Source organism: Styela clava, chromosome 10 (assembly GCF_964204865.1).
Source record: "Styela clava chromosome 10, kaStyClav1.hap1.2, whole genome shotgun sequence".
NCBI classification, from domain to species: domain Eukaryota; kingdom Metazoa; phylum Chordata; class Ascidiacea; order Stolidobranchia; family Styelidae; genus Styela; species Styela clava.
This window is the reverse complement of record NC_135259.1, coordinates 8810717-8830631: the sequence shown is the minus strand read 5'-3', so window position 1 is coordinate 8830631 and position 19915 is coordinate 8810717. Positions and strand designations below refer to the sequence as shown.

At 35.0% G+C, this 19915-nt stretch overlaps 2 protein-coding genes across 2 annotated transcripts; both read right to left on the bottom strand.

The window, feature by feature from the left end:
* Positions 1-1022: 1022 nt before the first annotated feature.
* Positions 1023-5682, bottom strand: LOC120337539 (baculoviral IAP repeat-containing protein 5.2-like). The gene is made up of 5 exons (XM_039405360.2): positions 5503-5682; positions 4962-5060; positions 2182-2319; positions 1773-1864; positions 1023-1481 (listed from the first exon to the last, which is right to left on the bottom strand). Exons 1-5 carry the CDS (start codon positions 5602-5604, stop codon positions 1469-1471), a joined length of 444 nt encoding a protein of 147 aa, XP_039261294.2. The 5' UTR covers positions 5605-5682; the 3' UTR covers positions 1023-1468.
* Positions 5683-11454: 5772 nt separating this feature from the next.
* LOC120337467 (uncharacterized) lies at positions 11455-19468 on the bottom strand. The gene is made up of 17 exons (XM_039405248.2): positions 19307-19468; positions 19040-19119; positions 18798-18852; positions 18312-18421; positions 17444-17547; positions 16960-17092; positions 16039-16112; positions 15680-15776; positions 15466-15505; positions 14729-15157; positions 14581-14655; positions 14149-14216; positions 13357-13523; positions 13034-13146; positions 12643-12724; positions 12444-12567; positions 11455-11789 (listed from the first exon to the last, which is right to left on the bottom strand). Exons 1-17 carry the CDS (start codon positions 19419-19421, stop codon positions 11610-11612), a joined length of 2046 nt encoding a protein of 681 aa, XP_039261182.2. The 5' UTR covers positions 19422-19468; the 3' UTR covers positions 11455-11609.
* Between the last annotated feature and the right edge of the window lie 447 nt (positions 19469-19915).

Sequence of the window (19915 nt, the reverse complement as noted above, 5' to 3'; positions counted from 1 at the left end):
TTAACCGTAAATATATACTATTGGTTTAACACTTCATGTGGTACCTCTTGAGTTTTAGATACCGTCTATCCTTACATCATTATCGCAGTTTAAGCACGTTTATTTCGTAACAATTGAATTATACCGGTATATCTTATGTATACGTATGGGTATTAAGATTACACACCGCAGTATTTTAGATATCAGCCGTATATTAAGAAAATTTAAAGATGTCATAAAACGAAAACTAGTCACTGGAAGCAGACATTTTCAGATGAATGGCAGCGTTTTTATTTCTTCATTGAAAAGAACCAAACTTCAGCGATTTGTCTTTCTTGCCAACAAAATATTTCAGTTCTGAAGGAATACAACATTATCCGCCATTGTGATCAGTTGACGCGCGTATTTCAAAATTTAATTCATTGCCTAATTCATACAAAAGTCAAACAAACATGTTCGAAAAAATGTTAAATGTGTAACAAAACAAGCCATAAGTAGCCATTCATACGATGCCAGGTGCTAGATGAACAAGTAACTTCATTAGTCACTATCATTTGTAAATTACTTGCTTGAAAGCCGTGCTTGTTATTTATTTCTCGGGAATTCTATCAGCCAAATATTATAACTATTAATTTCATTACATAATAAACTGCGATGCTATGTCTAGCTTAGAGCCTATTTTGGTGTCTATTTCTCAAAATTTGTGTCGTGTCGTCGCGCACTTTTCCTCGCTCTCTTTTCCAAGCCCTACAATTTTATTCTGCCGCGTATTTCGGCTCGCCGTCAATCAACTTGGGGGACCCCTCATGTACATCGTTTCTTAAATACATACAAATTTTTTAAAAATACAAATATCTTCCTCGCTAATAGCAAATTATTTACCACCCCCTAAATTTCGAAACACCCCGCCTAAAATAAAAAGCTGGGGAACATACTGTACCATACCACCAACATTTCCACAATCGCACTGCACCGCATACGCGATATCGCCACTTGCCAACGAGCTGTAATCAATGCAGACTTGAGCGAACTAAAACTATAAGTAGCGCAAAGACGTACATCATTTACTAACAATAAATATTTAGAAAGAACTACCACAACATAAAATAAATATAAGATATGAAAATATCAACTCAATTTTACTGCGGATCACCGGCACCCCGAATAAAAACTTTTGAAATTCCACAGAGACTATATCGTAATCCGTTGAATACAATTAAGAAACCTAATCCGATTGCCCTAACATTAAACGTGAAATTTAGGTTATGATAAATTTGGTAATCGTTAGTAACCTAAACCAAGAATCGAAGAATGGCAAGAAAAACTAAATATCTGAGTGAAAGTGAGTATAGAATAGAAAAGACAAGGCAGTGACTTTGGAAATAAAAGCATGGAAAGATATAGTTCAATGATTCAAGGAGAGATATGATTATTTATCTTTCTTCATAGTATAGACTTCGAATATGCTGGTGCACAATATTCCCTCATCTCATTTTTTTATCCTGAAAAAAAAAAATAGAAGAAATGAATACAAACAATTTAACAAAATTCTCAGCTGATGAACTCCCAAAGTTCTCTAACTGAAATACTTCAAGGAGTTATTAACTTGAAATGTAGTGGTTGAACTCTTAAGGATTTGACATTATTATGAATTTGAATAACTAGATGGGAAAACCGCTATCAGTGCAGACATGAAGCAATTTCAATGTGTATATTACTCAGAGTTCAGGCTTCCCAGATATTTCACAGCTTCATGTGTATTAAACTTAAAAAGTAATTTTCCATAATATTACCTAGTATTTTGTGCTTTGTTTCCTGCAAACGCTTTTTCGTTCTTAGCAACTTCATCATCGTACGATTTGAGAACATTTTTCTGAATCTCGTCCTGATAACAATCAATATTAAACATTAATGCCCAGTTTGTGGCTGTTTCAAACATGTCTCTATGTCATTTTTGTGTGACTGCAACCAGAATACAAAACCACAGATGGAATTATTCCATACTATGATGATAAAACTCTTATGAGTGAATTTTTTCATGAATGTCTGCTCAAAAACAGGGTCGGAAGACCCATTTATAAGCGAAGAAACTTTATTACAAATGAAATATATTTTAGCTTCCAGACAGAGGTCAAAAGACCCACATTGTTGTGATTCACTATAAAATTATAGTTAATTTGAACATTACGCTTAAAAGTTTACCAGAACTTGAATAACTGCAACATTCTTCACAATAACATTTAAATAATTTTTCATTGTCATGTCTTCTATTTTCTGGCAACCAAGTTTTAAAAATTTACAGTCCGGACTATGTGACTTATGTTCATCAAATGGAGAATCCTAGAATAAAATGAGTGAGTTGTTTTAGATGGGAAGACAAAGCAAAGATCTGCCGGTACATATAATTTTGTGACTGTGATATTGAGGGATTCAAATAGACAAAGATGTATACTGATTTAATATAGTAATAAAAACATATGGACTGTTATAATTTGGCAAACCAAATATACAATACTGAAATGAATATTTGCTATCATGTTTTATCTATCGCCAGGGATGGCCATTTCCGAATACTAAACTAGTCCGAATACATTCTAAAATAATGTTTTCGAATCTGGAATTCCGAATACATTCTAAAATCGAAAATAACACATTTTTGTTTAGTTTATTAAAACCCAGTAAATTAGGAAATAAGCTTCAATAAAAATATCAGAATAAAGCCACAAACCAACAATATATGTACACAAGATAATTGATAGTTTATAGCTATCAATAAAAAATAATAGCAACTTGTGACACAGTCAGTTTATTAAAATTATTCACTTTGTACAAATGACCATATGAAAAGATAGCCGAGGAGTTGTCTGACGCTTTCTATTATTGGTACCATGATATTATGATAATAGTCAAGTCTGTTGACAAAAATACTACTTGTATTCAGATAATTGTGTATATTTTCTGAGAGTAATAAAATTTATTGGCAATACAGGCAACTGAAACAAGCAACAATAATCGAAAATCCATTATGCCTTTAAAAATTCTAATATTTAAGCATAGAGTATTCTACTACCTACCAGTATATTTGTATATTAATTTATGTGAACCATATTGTTATTATGTGTAACATATTGTTGTGTTTGAAATTAGAAATAAATTAGTAGAGGATAAATGACCACCACTGCCAGCCGCGCAGCCAGGATTTTCGAAATCGGAAACTCCCATTGCCGCCTGTAACACCCAAAGTGACTTTGGTAACACCCACCGCGATTCCGCGATCGTTAAAAGAGCCGTCTTTTCGGCGTATAATGATCATCCTATTACGTAAAATATTCAATCCATGACAACTACGAGTTTCTAAAATATCTTTATATATTAATTTAATGTGTCCAACGTAACTCGCGGTTGCTTCTTCTTACGTCAAAAAAACACATTACTATTCGGTCCACGGCGATCTGTGACCTAAAAGTACGAGATAAACTGCCTGATGTATTTAATTTTAATACGTATTTTTGCAATCTTGCCAACTCGTTATCGCCGTTAGAAAAATCTCAAATAATGATATAAAATCCTGTTGAGTGTAGTAGAGTATAATTCATTTCATACAATGAATATAAATATAAAGTTTAGCAGTAAATTGAAAATAGGTATTCATCGTCTCGATTATGCCACCTGTTAAGAGAGTCGACTTTTACAACAAATAATATAACAATATATTTTTCTGTTGTGCAAAGTGATGAATTCGTGACCGATACGGGCATATTTAAAATGTCTTGCTTCATTATTAATTTAATTGTCTTCAATTTAACCTGCGGTTGCGTCGACAAAATAAAATCCTCACCACTCTTATATACCATTGCAATCCGCGGTCATAAAAATAAAAACGTGTGGTAAACTGCCCGATTAAATAATGTTTTGATCCGTGTAATGTTTTGCGAATTCGGCAAATATTTAGATGTACTTGTTAACAGTGTCTCCGCTCAATCGAAATGCTGCCACTCTGATTATTTTTAGATAAAACCGTTCGAAAAATCCGTAAATCTTCTGTAACATCTCGGAGTGAAATTTATTTCATCAAAATAAAATTGATTAAATATACTTTGAAAATATTCGACGGCAATTTAAAGTAATGGATAATCAGGCAAATCCCGCCCTCAATTCGTGACGATATGTTTCTAAACGCCGACCAAACATGATGTGTGCCAGAGGCACACGAAATTCTGCGATTTTCACTGCCTAGAAAAGCGTTTTTCAAATTTTCGCGGGCCTCAATAAAACTTATATTGTTTACGGTTTTATTATTAGTATTTTAAATTGCCGCTTTTCAATCAAAAAGTTGCGTTGTCTTTAGAAACTCGCCGCCGATGAACGTATTTACCAGATTCACAATTCCGTGCGCGTACAAAATAAAATAATTGTCTTGGTTACGTGGAACAAATTTGTGGAAAATTTTCGTTTGAAAGAAAATAACACAAACGTAAAGGCGTTTACGGCCTCAAAATAACACGTTACGCTGATGAGTGATGAAAACAATCACGCGCAAGTTTCTATCGAGAATGTTTTCATTCAACGGAAACGTTTTGAGGGCGCCGTCGAAAATGTGTGACGTCACACAAATATCCGATATTCTTATGAACGCTAATTCCGATATTCGAATGACGAGATATTCGAATACATTCGAATACTTTATTCGAATTGGCCATCCCTGTCTATCGCATTAGGATATTCACTACATGGGTGAGCGAACACCTACTACTTCCTTCATCAATACCTTTTTATCTAAAATCTGTACTTTTCGAACCCTTCTAGAGGTTTTGTTTGCTTTCCCGATTCTATTATCAGTTTTATTTATTTTGTTTTTTTAAATTACTTACCTACTCAAAATAAATTACTTTATCGCCTATTATGCTGATCATGGTGTCAAAATAAACTTATACTTATACGTTTAAAAAGCTATTTTTCAAGACCACAAAAATAATTCATACCATAGGTTCCCATCCCTCCAGTGGTTTCAAACATAGAAAGCATTGCAGAGCATCTGGATCACTGTCTGGATTGGGACAGAAGAAGCCAACTTCTGCTAACTAAAAACATACAAAATGGTTACACTGGTATTGTTCTAATTTTTGCAAAAGTGATATGTCTGGAATACAAAATGGCTGACTTATAAATGAATTTGATTTTAATATACAAAATTACAATATACAAATATACAAAATACAATTCACAAAATGAATAAAGTTGTTAAATAAATGCAACTAAACTTTTTGAAAATTTCTCTTATAGTATTACATATTACAAGAAATCAGAATGACCAACGTCCACTTGGAAGCATAACATATTTCATGGAAGCAAAAAACAAATTCAGAATGAACTCCTATCTGTCTAGGAAAAAAAAATTGTATTTTAATGCTGAAATATCAAAATGATCAACACATATTGATGTATTGAGATGCACAACTTCCGCAGCTACCGTATAAAAACATTAATCATAAAAAAACATGCAACACAAAATGTGAAATATACTTTTTCTGCAGTGCATGTAGCTCCGTCTCTTGCAGTGAATGGCCAGTGCTTCAGAGTATCAAGTCTTTTATCATATTCAATCATAGAGAGACGTTTGTCCATTATGACAAGAACTGTCTTGTAAAATATTTATTACTCCAAATGAATTGGTAGAACGAAAGTCTGCAAATACAGAAAGTGGAAAGTAATGGGTAATCATGTATTTGTACATTAAACTCAGTAGGCACACATCATCCTAATTGAAAATCTAGAGGCATAAAGTAATATATGCAAAATGAACAAGTGATTACTAAGAAATAGTGATAAGCGTTATGAATACGCTCGCCGCCGCATCTCGTCATTCAAAAATTACCTCACTGCAGTTTCAAGTTGCAGTGACGTAATAAAGTATAGGTAATAAATATAAAGTAATAAACAAAAGTAAAAGGGTGGTCGCCTAAAACAAGGAGATAAACGTCCGAAATCGTGCAAGCTATTTATCTTGTTTTCTCGTCTTAACGATACCAATAAGAGAGAGATTGCTGACGTTAGTGAGTTCATTATAGTCGGCACAGATGCAATTTCGGACCATCGTAGCTATACTTTAACAAGCTCTATGACATGATTGTGACGCCGTATGGTAACTTTCGACCCACTCAGTTGGGGGTTAATAATATTCTATGCAAAAATAGTTTAGCTACGCCCACTAGTAGTACTTGTGGGTACGTACTTCATGAGACCTGGCAAGTCTGCCAAATTGCCTATTTTACAGTTTTATTTTCATTGCCGTGTTATAACTGCAGAACTGTATAAAGGTACGGCGGTCATCTGCGTCTACCGCACAGAACAAGGACTTATGTTATACAAACAGGATTAAGAACAATACCAAGTTATTTCTCTATGGTAGTCTACCGTATCTCTGTATCTGGTGATGCCTTGCACAAGTATATTTCAACCCCATAATCAGCATAACAATACAGCAATAAAATGATTGATAAAAACAAAATAAATAAAAACTGATTATGGAGTCGGGGAGTGCAAACAAAATCTTAGATAAGGTTTATGACAGACAGGATATAAGATGGAAGGTTTTGCCAAGACTGCAAGAAGAAGTGGTGAGTTACCGTATGTGTTTACTCACCTAAAATTACTTCACACACACTCAATCCCCCCACACACACAACCACAGAGGAAATATTTAGGTATAAAAAAAACGTGATAAGCTTATAATACTGTTATAGCAGTATAGTAAACAACACACACTGACACATAGGGAGGTGGACAACTGACTACGGTAAGGTACACGGACAACTCGACTACAGAGAACCCTGGTAAGTTGTCCGTCTTTTCGAATTTTTTTACATCGGTGTTTTAGGTCTATAGAAATGTGATTTTGATATTTTTTGGGCTCAAATGTCGAGAAAAATACACAAATATTCTCTAGAAAGCATTTCTATTTGTATAAGTGGCTTACCGGTATTTTGCTCATGTTATATGAATACAAATAGGCCTACCGGTACCGGTACAGTCTCAAGACGAAACTCAAATTGGAGTACAGGAGTAACGTTAGCGAAGTTAGACTATTGACTTATAGGACGTTTAAATTTTTGAACTTTATTGGTACTAAATGTTTTGAATGAGCACCTTTAAATATATTAAAACCGGTACCAGCAGACACAGTACCGGTAGTCTAAACAAAAATGATGAAAAAAGGAGAAGATCAACAGACCCATTCAGTTTCATTACAAAACAAAGGCAACATCATGTTCCGTTCTATTAGAATAACAGGCGAGCGCGTTCGTGACAATACCTAACACCGACAGATTAACAAAATTTTTACACCCAACTGCCCAACGAAGAAAGAACAATCAGCAGCAAAATCTCGCCATTTAAAAACCCCGCGAAGGAGTCTACAGGCATTTTTCTACAACTTGCGGAGTCGTATCCGGTCAGAATTGTTCGTATTTAACTCGGAGATGACTATCGTGAGATTACCATTGGGATACACCTCAATGGAGATTACAGAGAGATATAAATATTGAGTGTGCTTCACTTTCATTTTAGCGGGACCAATTGAAGCCTCTCTCGTTTTGGCGATAGAGTTCCAACTTTTGCGTAACACATAATGCATTACTTATAGATTGGACAGAAATCAATCATTTGCGTCGATTTTTCTCGCCTATCCGCCTGATCTTGAATTGTTTATCATTAAATATGAGACGCTGATAGATCACAGTCCACTATGCCGTGCTTATTTTGACTTTTTATTTTTAATTTGCGTACGTCGTGGATGATCATATGGCCAACAACAAAAGCGAACATTAACGACCACAGAACATTGCCCAAGATGGCTTATCGGAATCGCCTTTCCATTTACCTGTATTTGGCCGTATTTTATCATCGTACTATATTTAGCGTTGCGATTTCAATATCATTGCATGGTTTGTCTTGGTACTATCCGAGCTATACATACAAATAGATCTGGAGTGCGCTTCGCCATCGTTTATCGGGATCATCTGAAGATCCCGTTTTGACTTTGGAGGTTGTTGTTATGAGATCAGTCAAAAACAATTAGTCTATTTATATCTATTGTGTCGCCTAAAGCTTAGGCCCTAAATGACCACATTTTCAAGCACGAGATTCCCAATAGGTCGTCTTCGACTGTCCATAACTAGCTGACGTATATTTACAGCGACCTATTTTTCATCCATATACAGCAAAACAAACGAACGCGAAAACAGGCCAGACCACGAGCAGTACGAAATTTGGAAGCATAAATTCCAAAATGGCAGTGATCAGATTGTCCGAAGCTCTGCCCACCGGCTGCCGCTCCGTTACTTCAGAACTTGGTCGGTCTTACCGAACCTTGCCTGACCTACCGTAGTGGTGTACATGTGCATGTCTTCTTGCCTGATCAGTTTTTTTTTATAACTAGGCCTCCCTCAATGCTGATCTCACCTGCGATCCTGCCTACCGTGGTCTACGCTTCCCTCATTTTCACTCACTTTTGAGCTTAATGTCGTCTCGCACGCGAACCTGCCCACTGGCCTGCCTTTCTGCCCTCGACCAAGGCTTCTGTTTTCTTGGCTGCTTGATACTGACTACTGCTGCTCTCCTGCTCCCTTTATTCTCATCGACCCATATCTGGTTTCTATTTTTGCTTGCTGCTCTGACTTGCTCACCTGCCCGTCAGCTTCCTTTTTCTCCCTGGGCCTCTCTCTCCCCTGTCCGCTGGTCCGCTATAGCTTGGACTACTTGGCAGCTTGTAGCTGGTCTGATGTCAGTCCTCTGGTTTCTATTTTTCTGGCTGCTTGGCTGATCGCCGCTGCTGCTGTCGATTGCTCTCTTGCTCGCCGGCTCCCTTTCATCTCTCAGTGCCTCTGGTTTCTGTTTCCTTCGCTGCTTGCTGCTATCGCTTTCTCCACTGCCCGCTGGATCTCCTCGGCCACCTGTCTGCTGGTCCCTACATATCGGTCTACCTTGCGGGGTTCGAACCCAACTTTGGACATTGTTACGCTTACCCTGAGCCTCCGCTACTGACGAGAACCGGTGGATCAGAATCTTACTTAATTAACAGCGGAAAATAATACGTTACAGTTCTTAATCGTTGCGGATTATGGTGAAACGCTATTCAAACGTTTAAGGACTGACACATTTTGACAATGTGGAAGTTACGGTGAAATGCTGTTAAACGTTTAAACGACTAACGCTTTTTGTGACAGTATTGAAGTAATCGTGAAATAATATTCAAACATTTTACAACTGACGCATTTTAAGAGTACCCTATCACTTTTATGTAAATTTAAGTCTTAAAAAATCTTTTACTTAAAATATCCTGTGTCCTTTCTCTTAATTAATGCCATTTTCAGTGATAAAAGTTGTCATTAGAAGGCTATTACTTTAATTTATTATTCAACTCTCCATGAAATGTAATATTTCACCAAAGAATTCGCTATATTATTTTTAATTCCTGGGAACACGGTTTTTAATCGGCCAACCGTGGCGATTGTCTTTCTTTTTGATTTTGCCAACTGGTGCATGACATTTTTTTGGAAATAGTTCTCATCCTTAAAAACATCAGTAGAAGTTTAAGAGGATACTTATACATCCCGCTTTAGGCGGGACAGTCCCGCTTTTCAGCGTTTTGTCCCGCCGTTCCGATAAGTCAGCCAAAAGTCCCGCTTTTCCAGCATAATACACAAACATGTTCTCGGTACTTGCTGAAGGTGAATGCGTTCGTTTCCCGCTGATTCCCATTGATGGCAGACGTATTGCATGTAAAACCAATTCTAATTAGTCTAAATTCGAATTATTTGTACCGGTGTCGTTAACGTCAATTTCTTCCTATTTTTCGAACTGAACCCAATATTTGGACAGAGAATATGCGCATGAAATTTCGATAACAATGTGGTCAATAAAGACAGCCGAGACAGCTTTAAATGTAGGAATGTTGGCCTATGTAGTAAAATCGGAAAATGTGAAGTTATAAAATCACAGATAAGGGGTCGTTGTCTTTCGAGGCGTCCCGATTTGAAGTCACAAAAATATGGTAACCCTAAGATTAGGGGTTATAGCAAATATATAATGGATATTGCTAATTCGTGGACTGTCTAAGTCTTAGACTCTTAGGTCTTAGACTCTAAGACCTGCCAGTCACCTGTTGAATTAGGGTAAACTCATGAGGGTTATTGCTATAGGATCGGCAAATTTTTGCCGTTCGCTGGCCAAAATAAAGGTTGCAAGTCATTGGAGGGCCGCACATATTTTTAGAAAATTGAAAACCGAGGGAATGGCCAATGAATCACATTTTTTCACACAGATTTCAGTAAAATTTTAAGCAGTGTGCGAAGATTGATCATTTGAATATTTCCTGCGCTATTAAACCATTTGCACTCAGCATCAACTTTTTTTTTACGTTCTGTTGCCATTTGTCTAATTATAATCAATTTATAGGCTCAATAAATGAGTGATTGTGAATTATATACTTGTTAGATTATAACATAATTTAGTCAAGTGTCTCAATACAAATTCTGTTACGTAAAGAATATAATCGTCAATACAGTTGTTCTGTTAATATAATTCAGTGAAGCGTCGCGGGCGGGATTATATTGTTCAGCGGGCCGGATCTGGCCTGCGGGCCGTAGTTTGCCGACCCCTGCTTTAGAACGAAAAACAAGCAAAAGTTCAATTTAACCGGGTCAATATTAAGCTCCGAGTTGTCCGACCAACTCTAATTATTTCATTGAAAATTCAACTAAATTTCTGCGGCTTCCCATAAGCACCTGCTTATTTCGCTTAAATGTCGATCCAAGTCTCTAGCACAGGTTTTTCCAGATGCTCCGTTCCTCAGTGTGTCCTGGACGATTCTAGCACTGTACATTAACCTTACACCCAACTACACACAGTCATAAATATCTCATGAAAAAATATATTAGAATACTGGCGTAGTGTAGAAAAAATTCGAGACACTGCCAAAACCATCCATTCACTTTGTAACACAATACCAATATTTCTTCCCCTCATTCCAATGTTGGGAGAGAAGTACATTGTAGTCACATGTCAATCGCATTCTTATTCTACGAATTGTTTCACAATATAAAAAGATCGGAAACTTAAAAAAGCTTATGAATTTAAAATACTATGGAGAGCAAATGCATCAATATACGAGGCCAGGGGACAGATAAGACAACTTAATCATATGGCAAACCACTTCCAATTACCAACCCATTCCGAGTATGGGATTAGTTGGCCAGATAAATTTACTTGCGTGGACTCGACGGTGAAGCCATAACTAACCAGTGGTTACGTGAACCCTTTATGGCAATGAGGAGTAGCGCAATCCTCTCGCACATAATTATTTTTTACATGATTCGAACCTGCTAACTCATGCCAAAATAAACCTATGCTGCGATGGCGAGTGTATTCCTATCGCTTAGCACTGTGTGCTACCTGCCACACAAGTGAGAAAATATCCTATTTATTACGAATTTATTCTGCCTGATGAAAGAGTGTAAATAATCACTTAGTATATAAATTCCATCCGGAAATTTGCCTGATGAATTTTTTCTTACATTAAAACACACATAGCCAACTTTACCACATAAGTCACACAGAAATACAATCTACCATCATTTAGATGTGTTAACTGGTGGATAAGGATAGGGTGGCATTTGTGAATAATTTAAGTTATGCGAGACTGCATACTGCAACTGATGTGTCTGTTGAGCAGCCGAAGGTGTGGATGATTGCGGTGGTATTACAGTTCGTGAAGATTGAACAGTCCGAGATGGCAAAGTAGGAGTCTGTGCCTAAAATCAAAAAAACATTTATAATCTTCAAAATTTTAAATTTTCTACATGCCATAAGCTATTGATAAAAGAGTTATTGAAGTTGAAATGGCGATTCGGCAGAAGACTACACTTCGCAAGAATTTTGACATGAAGTCTGGAGATTCCCTAGATCAGGGTTCTTCAAACTGGTCCCCATAGTTCTCCATGAAATGATTCTCCTAGAGCTGCAATTAAAGGCCTTCAATAGGTACCATATACCAGGACTACTGCAATAGAAGGCCTTAAATAGGAAGATTCAATACACCATGTCCATGACTACTTTAACTTGGAAGTAAATGTGACTTGTTTATTTATCATTTTTTCACATTTTTTTACTTTTGAATGATTGCTACTGTGATGAATTGGATGGAAACTCATTAAGGGAAAATTCAGGTATTATCTATAGATATAGAAGAGCAGAGGTGAGGCACGAATCATGTAAGTTGGGAATCGGATAGAACAGTTGAGAAGCACTAACCTAGATTGTACAATGTACACCATCACAGAACGTTCCTTTTCTTTAACAAAATTCATAAACAACGAAGACAAATTATTCGATTAGATCAGACCATTGATTATACATGATCTCTCAAAAATGGAAAAAAAAGTAACTCATATTTATTTTATACTAACTTGATGTGACATTGAAGTGTTGCGCTGTGTTGAGTTGTTTGAAGTGGTCGTTATTGTTGTTGACATATTATTGTTAGTTTGCAATCCCATCAATCTTGTTTTTATCAAGAGTAACTGGTCTCTCCTTTAACATATCAAAATACGAAGTAAATTAAAAAAAACTCTAAATATGGATATATAAAAGATGAAATAACAATACCTTCTGGCCATTTGTTCAATTGCTGATTGCATATTTCTGTTGTCTTCTCTGACCTTATGTAAAGCATCCATCAAAGCAGCAACTGTCAGAAAAATTATTTCATTCAACTTACCAATTAAATACTCAAAAGTAACTTAACATTAGCCAATTATTATCCTAAGTTATTAGTGTTTTAAAGTTAAACATTATATATCAACATACAAGTTGCTTGATTTGGGCCTGATAATTCAATTTGCAAAATAAAGGATTCACTGACAATTATTGATCCATCTTAAACTGATTCTTTGAAAGAACATATAACATATTATTGTCTTAGTCTGTCATCAGTATTATAACATATACATATTATAAAATTATTTGGAAAAGGATGGATAATATTCTATGCATTCACCATCAGGAGTTGTTCCATAATTCCGAAAAAACTCCAAACTGTCAGATTTTTGTTCTTCTTGAAATTGTTCCAGTGCAGTCACTCCATCGTAAGTAAAGTCTGGCTTGAAAATTCTGAGTTAACGAAAATAAGGATGCATGATAATAAGAGAGCAATGCTCAAATATATGGATACAAAGTTGGTACTCGGTACATACACACACTATTACAATGTGGGAAAAGTTTAATCCTGGAGTAAATAGAGAACAAAAAAGAAGACTTCTGGAGAGTTCCTTTCATACTTCATAGTTCGTATACTAGTGCAAATAGCAACAAACAAAGTACTTATTATTCTCTCCAATTTCATGAGGTCCATAGGTCTCACTTCTTCCACCAATATTCGCCAGAGTAACCACACTATGTCGTGGATATATAGCAGTACCAGCTTCTGTTGCAGGATCTTTCATTGTTAGTGAAGGAGGAATAGGCAAGTGGGCGACCACACCTGAAACCTGAGCATAACAAATAGAGGAGTGTGTTTTGTGTATTCTTTATGCCAAACTTACAGTCGTTTATATTAAAGCGAAACAAATATTCTCTCCTAAATTAATGTGATCAAAATCTGGGCATAGCCCAAATGATAACGGCCTTCACATACTGAATGTCAAGATGGTCAATTCACCTCACCTCAACCACAAAAATAACTAGCTAATTATATGCTACAAATAACAGATAGTAAGGCAAAAGTATGTTTTATTCAATAAACACAGTGAAAATATCCAAATAAGGCAAGCAAGATCAAATCGAACGAATATTTTTATTTTTAATTAGCTTCACGCCCTCTCAAAAATTGTTTATGCCCCACTTGTGGGTGGCACCCCATTGTTTGAGGATCACTGGTATAATTAAAATTTAAAGCTATATTTTTAAAAAGGGAGGCTATCCATGTCTTCTACGCAGTCTAGTATTAATGAACCCTTGTTAAGATTGTGATAATTTACAAAAAAAAAATTGTGTAGATGCCGTGAAGATAGTTTAATAATTATAAGGTAATATTTTTGTGCATTCTAAGCCAGAATAAACATTTGTAATCTATGATAAGAACATTTAATGAAAAATATGAATTCAAATACAAACCTTTGTTTTCTTTTTACTTTTACTTGCGGATTCCCCTTTCTTCGATGAATCTGAAGTCTTTTTTATTTCTAGAAATTAAAAATTTTGTTAGTGGCAAATGGCAATCATACTTGTAACAGACATTCAATTTGTTATTGCATATCGGTTTTTCAAGCAAGCATAGAAACGACCAATCATCAAGGTAGACGTAAAACTTGAACAGATCTGAAATATACATTACAAAATCATCTATTTGATCTATTTTTTTCAAAAATCTGATTCCGAAATTTTATACTATCAGGAGGCATACTGTAATTGTGGTCTCTCATCTTGCATGCGAGTGCATTGTTAGAAAAATACATTCAGCAAGTCACATGATGCAACAAGCAACGCTATTAAAATAGGGAAAACTGACCACCTCAAAAGCTGCAACATAATAGTATACAAACTTACTTGCTTTCTTTTCCTTTTGTTTCTTTTTTCCAGCTGTATCTTTATTTGTAGATTTCATTTTCTTTTTGTTTATTTCTGAAAATATATACAACTGCAGTTAACAAATGATTATAAGAACAGTCAATTATCATTACGAGTAAAATCATACCTCCTTTCGCTGAACTTTGACCTACTTCTTCTGCTTCTGCAGCTGATGACTGTGATATTGCAGATGCTGCTTCAGCAAGTGAGGATAAGGTTAAAGTAGAAGATGAAATTTTCATATTTTCTGTTGGAATCTGCGATGGAGTTTCTGTTATTGTAGAAGCGAGTACATTTGAATGTTCACTTGCTTCATAAGTACTGGTATCCATCTTTTCATCAGAATTTTCATTAACATTGGTACTTGTGATAGTATTGTTAGGTACAGATTCAGGATCTGCTGTATTAAGAGATTGAACACTAGATTTTATGACTAATTGTTCAACAGATACAACAGGTACAGGAGATGATTGAAGATTTGCTATTGTTAATGGATCTTTAGAAGACGGAGGTGGTGATTGTGGTGAATTTGTTACCGGCTCTTGACTTGAATTTCCTGAAAGGCAATATCGAATGAATTATCAATGAATGATGATAATTGAAGGAATGTAACATTCCTAGTTACCGGTATCCTAAAAGTTGCTTACTGTTCCCTCAAAAAATATCCTGGATGCTTTGGGTTGTGCCACTGACTCAGCGAAAAGATATTGAATTTATTGTAATAATAGTATAGCATCGATAATTTAAACCCCGTGGTACAGTCATACATGTGAAGAAAAATGAAGAAAGACCATATAATTGTATATATACATGAGAAAAAATAGTTTTAAAAAAAAAATTAAATTTTTAAATTCAAAATTTCACCTTCTGAAACCTCTTCTGATGAGTCAACGGAGGATGATACCTGAAATACTTTGAATGGTTACTTGAGGAAGACAGTCTACTATCTGCAGCCAATGCTTAAAATTTGGATATTTCATATTGCTAATGGGAATGTACATCAAAAAGTGGACATGCATGCATATAATATTGCCAATATGTATGATATATATAATAAGACTTAGGTACATTAATATACCTTGTTTTCAATTTCATCTGTAGCTAAACTTTCTTCCAAACTTTTGCTTCTCTTCTTTCCGGCTTTTGTGTATCTGATATCTCCAGGTTTCATTGTGCTATGATAGAACACATAAATAGCAAAATCTAAAGAAAACATCACCTACTACAGTGCATAAGTGACATTCATTTGACTATGGAATTTATGCAACATTGAAACTATGACTATTCATAACAAGATGCAAAATACAAAAATGATGCATGGCAATGGAAAAATATCACAATGCTGACATGGGCAAGATTACTATAACATAAAATTGAATTCTTACTTGATATGGCATAGAAATAATGTCCATGACAACAATTCAAGTTCAAACTTACTTCGGTAACAAAGGAATTGATCTTTCTGGAGAACCAAGCTCATCTGATGATGATGTTGTTGGAAGTTTGTAAACCTAAAAATAAGTCAAATATGAAGGACTTTATATTAGATCTCGACTCCAAACCCTGATTGATCAATCCATATAAAACACCAAATTCACTATCTCGCATACAGCACAGGGATTTCTGAAACGAATCGAATACATTCAAATTTCATTATATTCGATGAATTTTTGAATCTAGCAATAATCTAGAATATTTGTATTTACAAATTAAAAATTTTGAGCCATCAGACAAGCAAATCAAAACATACAATATCTCAACTAGTAACTAATGACCTTAATCTTTGTGCCATTTTAGATGTGATCAACATGAAGATATAATTATTTATGAAATTTTTCACATGAACTTGCCCCCAATTTAGAATGTATACAAAATTCTATATTCAAATATATTTTCTCAGAATGTATTCGAAATAGTGGTCGAAATAGTGGTCTTAGGGGTCGGTCGACATAGTTGACCTTGCAGTCTTGCCCATCCCCTCCCGATTATATTCTATAATTCTTCTTTTCCATTTATTGTAATTTTACATTTTTTGATATATTCGGAATATAAATCATTGTCTATCCATCTAGTGAAATATATACGGTTTTCGCCATTAAAGTGAAAAAAATTAAGTAGACAATGTCAAATACTAAGATTTTTTCCATGCCAGGGCAAAGCTGAAATGGATAGATTTCAATATTTATATGAAGTATTAGAAAATTATGATAAAAAAAATACTTATATAGTTAAGGACCTGGCGCCTCTAAATTTCTAGTAGCTCCAGCTCAAACGAAGCTAGAAAGCGCATTGTACAACATTCATAGTGTGGGTGTGGAAATCTCATCAAGATACATTCATGCAAATCATAAATTATACCTTGGCACAAGAGAGACTCTTATATGATGATGACATTTTCTTTCCCTTTGTTAAATGCGATTTACAATATCCACAATATTTTGTTTGATTACCTCCACTTGCTTCTTCACATAAGAGACCAGACATCTGAGCACTGTTAAAACACAAAAAACAAAAAATGAAAAGGTTCAAATAACAAATGTTCACAATAATATGTATAATCTATCAAATAAAAAAAAATTGGCGGAGGAGAATCATACACTCTTATCCTGAGAACTTTGTTCAAGTTGTAGCTGTTCGAATTAAGTTAGCATATTGTCATTTCGTTTGAGTACGATCAGAGTTATGCGAATATAAGCCGAATTCTTAGTGTAATCAGACTTATGCGCTTATAAGCCCCTTAGTTTGGCACCATTTTTTAGTTTTAAACTCGGCTTATATGCGAGTATACACAGTAAGTAATAATTTATGCTGAAGACTGGAAAGTTATTCCAATAAAACATACCAAGTAACATGAAATGAAGCTTTACATCCTTGCTTTGCACAAGTCATACAAGCTCCTGTGGATGCTTTACTTGATCGGCTTTCTTCTTCACATAAATAGCACGTCTGAAACAAGAACATAATTTATCAGTCCCAATTCCTGAATCTCTCCTACAAAGTTATCTCCAACAGACTTGTATGAATATTACCCCAGGTTTGTGTATATTTAAATAATAGAAAACTGGTAAGACAAAATCATATGACAATACAGGGCCACTGCTCTATACAAAGGTGATGTAGGCTAAAATCTTTGGCTTCTCACATCAATCAGTCAATAATCCTTTATTTGTCATAACAATATAAACATATCATGAGAAAAAAGAACATTACAACAAAAGGAAACAACAAACTTAAAGGGTGTGACCGGAGTCGCGACCAAATCTACATTGCAGATGCATGTTAGTGAGTGCAAAAAGTTAACGAAACACCTAAGCCAGGGGTCAGCAACCTTTTGTCGCTCGCGGGCCAAAATTAAGGTTGCAAGTCATATGCGGGCCGCACATATTTTTAGAAAGTTGAAAAACCGAACGGATGGTACTTTTTATAATAAAAACCAAGCAGTGACAGATACATCACTCGAATAGAATAATTGTTAGGTTATAATATAATTTAGTCTAAAGAATATATTCGTCAAAACGGATGTTTTGTTACTATAATTTAGTGAAGCGTCGCGAGCCGGATCCGGCCCACGAGCCGTAGGTTGCCGACCACTTCAATAAATATTTTTAAGAAAAAAAAAAGTGACCAAATATGTAGTGTATGTTTTATTGAAACATACCACTCTAGTTATGAGCAGATTTTTTAAAATCTGCAAATGTTCGAATTCAAACCTTATTGTATCTGTCTGGTGGTACTTTCAGAAGTATGATAGGTTCCATCGAGCTCACACTTCCAAATGTAACTTCAGGTATATATAATGCACAAACAACATGAGCCCACCCTGTGAAAAAAGTATGATTGTGTCACTGTCATTTCCGACACTATATATTGGGAAACACAATGGGATAATATCTGTTGAATAGCCTAACTGAGTTTAATATTGGTTGTGAATGTTGTTTGACAATATAATTGGAATAAAAGCATTAGGGTTTAACAAAAAACAACCACACTTGCTATGCTAGAAGTTTAATTCACAAAAGAACTATTTATTCCTTTATAGAATGTACCAAAACATAGAACATGACACTTCAAAAGACATAATCACTGCCAATTTATTGCATAATAATAAGAAATAAATTCTAGCATGGGAATGATGAAATAAAAGCATGAAAACTTAAGTTTTCATCAAACAAAATTTATACTAAATGGATATGTACCTGCATTATCTGTTCTCTTCAATGCACCATCACGATGTGGGCACAGCTCGCATTTCTGTCAAATAAGAATATTATGTTATATTGATAAAATTTGACAGTGACTTGTCATGTAGTCTGGTGAAATCAGTTTATGTCAAGTTTTACAAGAAAAGTAGTGAATGAAGTGAAATTCAAAAGTGGGTAAATCAATGACATGGGAAATTCTGAAATTACACAAAGGTACAATGCAGACAACATCTTACCACTTTAGCAGCTCTTTCCTGAGATTCACATTTTCTGCAAAACCAAGGCCCTGATGGTACCTTGACAATGCCATAGCAAGCTGAAACAAAATATCAAAATTTATTACTGTATAATCAAAGCAGATTTCTATTATACACACCCATATGGACATTTATCGACTCCCAATTTATTCTAGACATTCCCAGCAGTACATAAGTTGCCAGCATACAACATGAAATTTAATTATTTTTATATCAAAAATCGAATAAATTATCAAATGCATTTACCTTGATGAACCGCCACATTGCATGATTGTCCATCACAGTAAACTAGTGGATTTTCAGCCCAACCTCTTTCATCCAAACACACACAACAACCCCCTAGCATTGGTTTTTCCGCCATTCAAATTTGATTAATTACAATGCCCTTATTGCAATTTTAATGAACTAAATACAGAAATACAAAATGATGAAATGGGGTTTGTTAAAACCTATGAAGAAGCCACCTATTTCAACATCTCCAATATGACTTTTATGCTATCACCACTACCTGACTACAGAACCTATGAGTACAGAGTGGTCTCCATTTCAAACACCAGTCAGCCTGTAGGTAAGTTTATTAATTATTATTACTTTTTTTAATACTGAAATAAATTATCTCATTACAAAATTACAGACTGAGGTAGTTTAGGACTTAATTGAATGAACATGCAGACATGTACAACTTCTTCTGTTCTTTGGCAAAACCTTCTAACTTAAATTCGGTTTGCTATAAACCTTACTAAGGCTTTGTTTGCTCTTCTGAATCTATAATCCAGTAATCAGTTTTTATCAACTCATTTATCAGTTTATCGTCTGCCATGCTGATGGAGTCAAAATAAATTTATACCAGTACCG

Excerpts from the sequence above, each read along its gene's own strand:
- LOC120337539 (XM_039405360.2), bottom strand. The coding sequence starts at position 5,604 with ATGGACAAACGTCTCTCTATGATTGAATATGATAAAAGACTTGATACT. Across the intron at positions 5,061-5,502 it reads CTACATGCACTGCAGAAAAA|TTAGCAGAAGTTGGCTTCTT; the intron begins GTATATTTCACA and ends GTATGTTTTTAG. Across the intron at positions 1,865-2,181 it reads TTGCAGTTATTCAAGTTCTG|GACGAGATTCAGAAAAATGT; the intron begins GTAAACTTTTAA and ends GATTGTTATCAG.
- LOC120337467 (XM_039405248.2), bottom strand. The coding sequence starts at position 19,421 with ATGGCGGAAAAACCAATGCTAGGGGGTTGTTGTGTGTGTTTGGATGAA. Across the intron at positions 18,853-19,039 it reads AGGAAAGAGCTGCTAAAGTG|AAATGCGAGCTGTGCCCACA; the intron begins GTAAGATGTTGT and ends CTTATTTGACAG. Across the intron at positions 12,725-13,033 it reads TTATGGAACAACTCCTGATG|TTGCTGCTTTGATGGATGCT; the intron begins GTGAATGCATAG and ends TTTTTCTGACAG.